The following is a 6,000-nucleotide window of genomic DNA, read 5'->3' as shown; positions in this document are numbered from 1 at the left end:
GCGCGTGTGTGTGCGTGCGTGTGTGTGTGCGTGGGACGAGCGTGTGTGTGCGTGGGACGAGCGTGTGTGCGTGTGTGTGCGTGCGTGTGCGTGCGTGTGACAAGTGTGTGTGTGACAAGTGTGTGCGCGCGTGGGACAAGTGTGTGTGCGCGTGTGTGCGTGGGACGAGTGTGTGCGTGTGTGTGCGTGCGTGTGACAAGTGTGTGTGTGACAAGTGTGTGCACGCGTGGGACAAGTGTGTGCGCGCGTGTGTGTGCGTGTGTGTGTGCGTGGGACAAGTGTGTGTGTGCGTGTGTGCGTGGGACGAGTGTGTGCGTGTGTGCGTGCGTGTGTGCGCGCGCGTGTGACAAGTGTGTGACAAGTGTGTGTGCGTGTGACAAGTGTGTGTGTGCGTGGGACGAGTGTGTGTGTGTGCGTGTGACGAGTGTGTGTGTGTGCGTGGGACAAGTGTGTGTGCGTGTGTGTGTGTGCGTGGGACAAGTGTGTGTGTGACAAGTGTATGTGTGCGTGTGAGAAGTGTGTGTGCGTGCGTGGGACAAGTGTGTGCGTGTGTGTGTGTGCGTGCGTGTGTGTGTGCGTGGGACAAGTGTGTGTGTGACAAGTGTGTGCACGCGTGGGACGAGCGTGTGTGTGCGTGCGTGTGCGTGCGTGTGACAAGTGTGTGTGTGACAAGTGTGTGCACGCGTGGGACGAGCGTGTGTGTGCGTGTGTGTGCGTGCGTGTGTGACAAGTGTGTGCACGCGTGGGACAAGTGTGTGCGCGCGTGTGTGTGCGTGTGTGTGTGCACAAGTGTGTGTGTGCGCGTGTGTGCGTGGGACGAGCGTGTGTGTGCGTGTGTGTGCGTGCGTGCGTGTGACAAGTGTGTGTGTGACAAGTGTGTGCACGCGTGGGACGAGCGTGTGTGTGCGTGTGTACAAGTGTGTGTGTGACAAGTGTGTGCACGCGTGGGACAAGTGTGTGCGCGCGTGTGTGTGCGCGCGCGTGTGTGTGCGTGGGACAAGTGTGTGTGTGCGTGTGTGCGTGGGACGAGTGTGTGCGTGTGTGTGCGTGCGTGTGTGTGCGCGCGTGCGTGTGTGTGCGTGTGACAAGTGTGTGTGTGCGTGGGACAAGTGTGTGTGTGTGCGCGTGGGACAAGTGTGTGTGTGGGACGTGTGTGTGCGTGTGTGTGTGCGTGCGTGGGACAAGTGTGTGTGTGTGACAAGTGTGTGTGTGCGTGTGAGAAGTGTGTGTGCGTGCGTGGGACAAGTGTGTGCGTGTGTGTGACAAGTGTGTGTGACAAGTGTGTGTGCGTGTGACAAGTGTGTGTGACAAGTGTGTGCACGCGTGGGACAAGTGTGTGCGCGCGTGTGTGTGCGTGCGTGTGTGCGTGGGACAAGTGTGTGTGTGACAAGTGTATGTGTGCGTGTGAGAAGTGTGTGTGCGTGCGTGGGACAAGTGTGTGCGTGTGTGTGACAAGTGTGTGTGACAAGTGTGTGTGCGTGTGACAAGTGTGTGTGACAAGTGTGTGCACGCGTGGGACAAGTGTGTGCGCGCGTGTGTGTGCGTGCGTGTGTGCGTGGGACAAGTGTGTGTGTGCGTGTGTGCGTGGGACGAGTGTGTGCGTGCGTGCGTGTGTGTGCGCGCGTGCGTGTGTGTGCGTGTGACAAGTGTGTGTGTGTGCGTGGGACAAGTGTGTGTGTGTGCGCGTGGGACAAGTGTGTGTGTGGGACAAGTGTGTGTGCGTGTGTGTGTGCGTGCGTGGGACAAGTGTGTGTGTGTGACAAGTGTGTGTGTGCGTGTGAGAAGTGTGTGTGCGTGCGTGGGACAAGTGTGTGCGTGTGTGTGACAAGTGTGTGTGACAAGTGTGTGTGCGTGTGACAAGTGTGTGTGCGTGTGACACGTGTGTGTGTGTGTGCGTGTGTGTGTTTGCATGTGTTTTTTTCCTTCATCTACTGCATGGAGTGCACTAATTTGACTTAGTGCCTTGATCTTTCTTGAGAACAGTTACCAGGATGTGGAGCCCAAGGTGCTTTCGGACCAGCTGTAGACTGTATACTTGTTAGGGTACCTTGTGGCGGAAACGTTCTCGGGTGTGGACTGGGGCCCTCTTCCAGCACAGTTGATCCGCCCCCCATTGGGCAGGGGCTCAACAAGTACAGGATGATGGATGGAGGGTGAATGGACAGAGGATGGAAGATGGATGGACAGAGGATGGAGGGTGGAGGACGGGTGGACGGAGGGTGGAGGACGGGTGGATGGAGGGTGGCGTGAAGGGATGCAGTCACTCTGCCCATTCAGCAATTAGGATTCTTTTGAGGAGTTTGCTGTAGAAATTGGAACTCTGCCCTAAGTGAGATTCGGGATTATTTATATAGGCTCTGCCCCTCCTCCCAAACTAAGTAAGCGGGAAGCCCTGAGTTTGAGGTGTCTAAGGCACTCTAAGGGCCCACAGCCCCCATCCCCAGCAAGGATACGGAAGAGCTTAGAGACTGAGAGGGATTCCAGGAACTGAGAACACGGGGCCAGAGGCACCTCTGCTGGAAGAATCAAGGGTGAGAGCAGAGGCCCCGGACTCCCGTGTGGGAACAGTGTCAGAAAGAACGAAATGTCCCCTAAATGCCGGAGGGCCCGTCCCAGGCAGCTCGGGCAGAGTGGGAGGGTGTGGGCTGCGGCAGGGCCGCCGCGGGCCTCCCAGGGGCCCCTGGACCGTGCAGGGCGGTTGGCACACGGGGAGGCATGCACAAGTCAGGAGGGCGACCTACACTTACGGCGTTGTCCCCCAGCAGGTCCAGCTTCTTCATCAGCTCCGAGACCAGGATGTCCTAGAGGCGGGGGGACAGGCTGCTGGGAGGGAGTGCCGGCCAGGTGGCCGCGGCGGGGGGGCGGGGGGGGCAGGCAGGGGCGGGGCGTTACCATCACGCCTTCGGCCTCGCAGTACGCCTGCAGGGGGCTCTTCCCGTCCACGAAGGGGGTGTGGTGGAAGTTGATGGCCGGTGACTTCCTCTCCCTCTCCTAGACAGAGAGCGGAAGTCTGGGCACGGGCGTCCCCTCCCTCCTGGCGGGCAGTGCTGGGCCGCCCGGGGGGGGGCACGGTGAAGACACCAAGGCCACCCAACACGGCCAACGTGGTCTTCGTGAAAACGAAGCCCCGGCTGCCGCGGCAGAGGCCAATCCCGCCTCCTGCCCAGGGGACGGCCCTGTGTGGACACTGGTGGGGGCGGGACCTCCCAGCCACCCACGGGGAGGCCCTTGGGAGCGGCCCCCGCACGGGCCTGACCTCAGAGACCCTGAGGACAGAGGACAGTGGCTGGAGGTGCCGCCGCCGCCCTCATCCACGCCCACGCGCGGGAGCCCTGGGGCCACGGGGCGGCACACGCGGAGTGGCCACGCAGCCCTCCTGCGCCCCGGGAGGCGGACGGGAGGACCCCGAGGGGCAGCTCCCTCTGGACTCTTGGGCGCCCACTCCCCACACCGCAGGTGTGCGTGGACGCCGGGAGACCAGGCGGGCGGCAATGCCGGCGCAGAGACGCGCCAAGCGAAGCTGCGCGGTGGCATCGTAGCGGAGGGCGGCCGTGCCCGCCAGCCGGGGTCGCGAGGGCCCAGGAGCGAGGGCGGCCCCGGAGCTGTGTGCGGACACTTTTGTTTCGTTTTGCATCTGTTTCCTCTGAGTGACAGGGCTGGACTCGCAGCCCTCGATGGCACCAGCTCGGGGTGACGGCTCCCTGACCCCACCCCGACCCCGCACCTCTAGCTCCAGGATCCGGAACTCCAGCAGCTCGTTTTGGTCCTTCCCATCCTGGACCTCATGCTTTAACCGAGCCTCTTCTGTCTCCATTTGTTTAATCTGTAAAATACAAGACGGGTGAGGCCCTGGAGTCTCACGTGAGGCCAGCTCGCAGCTTCCCTGACGGCTGCTGGCGTCACGGGGACGGCCGCCTGGCCCAGGTCCTCGGCCCAGAGCCCGCACTCCAGCCTCAGTCCGCGGGGGGCCGCCCTGGTGAGACTAGGTGCGTCCCCTCCTGGGCTAAACCGGCAGCGGGCGGGCGGGGGACGCAGGGCCGGGTGCTCCGGGCGGGGGCCGTCTGAGCAGAGATGAGGAAGAGCAGGGCCACCGCGGGCAGAGGCGTAAGCTGTCGCCATGCTGCCCGCGCCTCACCACGGCCGGGACAGCGCCCCCTGGAGGCCAGGCTGGCCCGGAGCCTCGGGACCACGGCCGTCCGATGGCGGGGCCGTGTGCCGTGGCTGTCTGGCCACCCTCCAGAACTGACGTGCGTGAGGCCCACGCCCCCCGAGGGGTAAGCACAGTGCAGCCGGTGGCACATGTCCTCAGTGGTCTCGTGTCCACCACGGGCACCGTCAACTCGGTCCACCCCCCAAGTTGAACTTGGGGGCCGAGGGGCCTGCTCTGCGGCTCGGAATGGGTGCCGATGGATCCGGGAGCATCAGTGTCCTCTGAGTTAGCCGGTGCCCTCGGGGGCTGCGTCTTCCCACTGCACTGTGTGTCACTCTGCATGGCTGGGACAGCTGGGATGCACCCACGGGCCCGGAGTGTGACCCCATGGGCACCGTGCCAGACCAACGCACAGGTTTTAAGTGCACATATGAGTGTTCAAGCGTGCAGACGAGGGTTTATGTGTGCATGGGGGTGTTACGTGTGCAGGTGACAATTAAGCGCACATGAGTGTTTAAGTGTGTGTGTGCTCGTGAACATTTGAGTGTGCCTGCGTTCAAGTGTATATGCAGGTGTTGATGTGCACACGTGAGTGTTTAAAGGTGCACGTGCGTCTGAGTGCACACAAGCTATTACGTGCGCACGTGAGCATTTATATGTGTGCGTGCGCATTTCAGGATGCGGTCGTTCTGTGTACACACGAGCACTTACGTGCACAAGAGTGTTTACGTGAGCTTGAGAGCATCACGGAAACAGCTGTGCTGATTTAAGAAGTGTGCAGAGGGTCCACGACAAGCAGGTAGGTGTGGCTCAGCACCGAAGGTATGACTGGCGCCCAAAGCACTGCCCCGTGTGGGCCTGATGGCTTCGGGTGGGGCAGGACCGGCCTCTGCCCGTGGGCCTGGTCCGGTGCCCTCAGGCTCGCGAGCTGTGGCCGGCCTGGCTCTTTTCTAGAAGGGCTCTGCCTGTGGACAAGGCCAGCCGCTGGTGGGGACGGGTCACCAAGAGCATCCTCACCAGGACAGGGTGATGAGGGGCCCGTCAGAGCGAGCTGTGAGGCCCCACTGGCCCTCCTGCCTCTGGACATGCAGCCACTGCGCCCTCCCACCTCGTTCCACGTGACCGGCTCCAGCCGTCCTGCGCCCACTCCTCTGGGGACGGCCATGAACTGCCCACAGAGGTTTTCTAACCGTCACCGACCACAGAACCCATCAGGCAAGAAAACAAGAATCGAGAAGCCGCCATAGACACGGGGCTGGCGGGACCCTAGGTGCCTCCTTCCAGGCCGCCTGTCCCAGGAGACGGCGGGGGTGGGTCGGGGGGCAGCCCCACGGGAGTGAGAAGCACAGAAGGCCCGGCTGGGGCTCCGCTGGGGAACCTCTGCCCTCTCCCCACCGCCCAGCACCGCGGGGACCCCGCAAACCCTGAGCGCAAGGGAATTCCTGCTTTTTTCGGGAAGCAGCCAGACCCTCAGACGTGGCCTGGCAGGGGCGTACCTTTTCTATGAGCTCTTGATTTCTCCGATACAGCGCTTGCTTCTCTTCAATCCACTTCAAGTCCTTGGAAAGGGAATCGAAGTGGAGAAATAAATACACCGCAGGGTGGAACCACGATCGAAATGACGATTCAGCAGACAGGGGATGTGACGAAAAGACTCAGCACCCAGCTTCCGAAGTAACCAGGGAGTGGCAGCTTCTGCCCCGCAGCTGATGAAAACCCAGGGTTTCACCCGTTTCCTTGGAGGGTCCCGGATAGACGTGGACGGCACCCAGGCTCGTGCTAGGCCAGGCCAGGCGCCCGTGTGGACGTCGCAGGTCTGGGGGACCCAGACACACAGCCAGCGGGAGCCA

General features: G+C 62.1%; 1 protein-coding gene across 15 annotated transcripts in view; it reads right to left on the bottom strand.

The window, feature by feature from the left end:
• JAKMIP3 (Janus kinase and microtubule interacting protein 3) overlaps positions 1–6,000 on the bottom strand; it is a 45,472-nt gene that overhangs the window by 9,454 nt on the left and 30,018 nt on the right. For 8 of the 15 annotated variants that reach the window (XM_024121458.1, XM_024121456.1, XM_055081000.1 and 5 more), the window contains 4 exons: positions 5,647–5,709; positions 3,725–3,823; positions 2,893–2,991; positions 2,748–2,801 (listed from right to left, as the gene is read on the bottom strand). In XM_024121458.1, the coding sequence (XP_023977226.1) occupies positions 2,748–2,801; positions 2,893–2,991; positions 3,725–3,823; positions 5,647–5,709 (315 nt within the window). Of the gene's footprint in view, positions 1–2,741; positions 2,802–2,892; positions 2,992–3,724; positions 3,824–5,646; positions 5,710–6,000 lie in introns of all 15 variants that reach the window. The other 7 variants (XM_024121455.1, XM_055080998.1, XM_024121457.1 and 4 more) reach the window with 2 other exon arrangements.

The sequence above is a fragment of the Physeter macrocephalus genome, chromosome 20, assembly GCF_002837175.3.
Source record: "Physeter macrocephalus isolate SW-GA chromosome 20, ASM283717v5, whole genome shotgun sequence".
NCBI classification, from domain to species: Eukaryota; Metazoa; Chordata; class Mammalia; order Artiodactyla; family Physeteridae; genus Physeter; species Physeter macrocephalus.
Note: the sequence above shows the minus strand (reverse complement) of the source record. Positions and strands in the feature narration are given on the sequence as shown.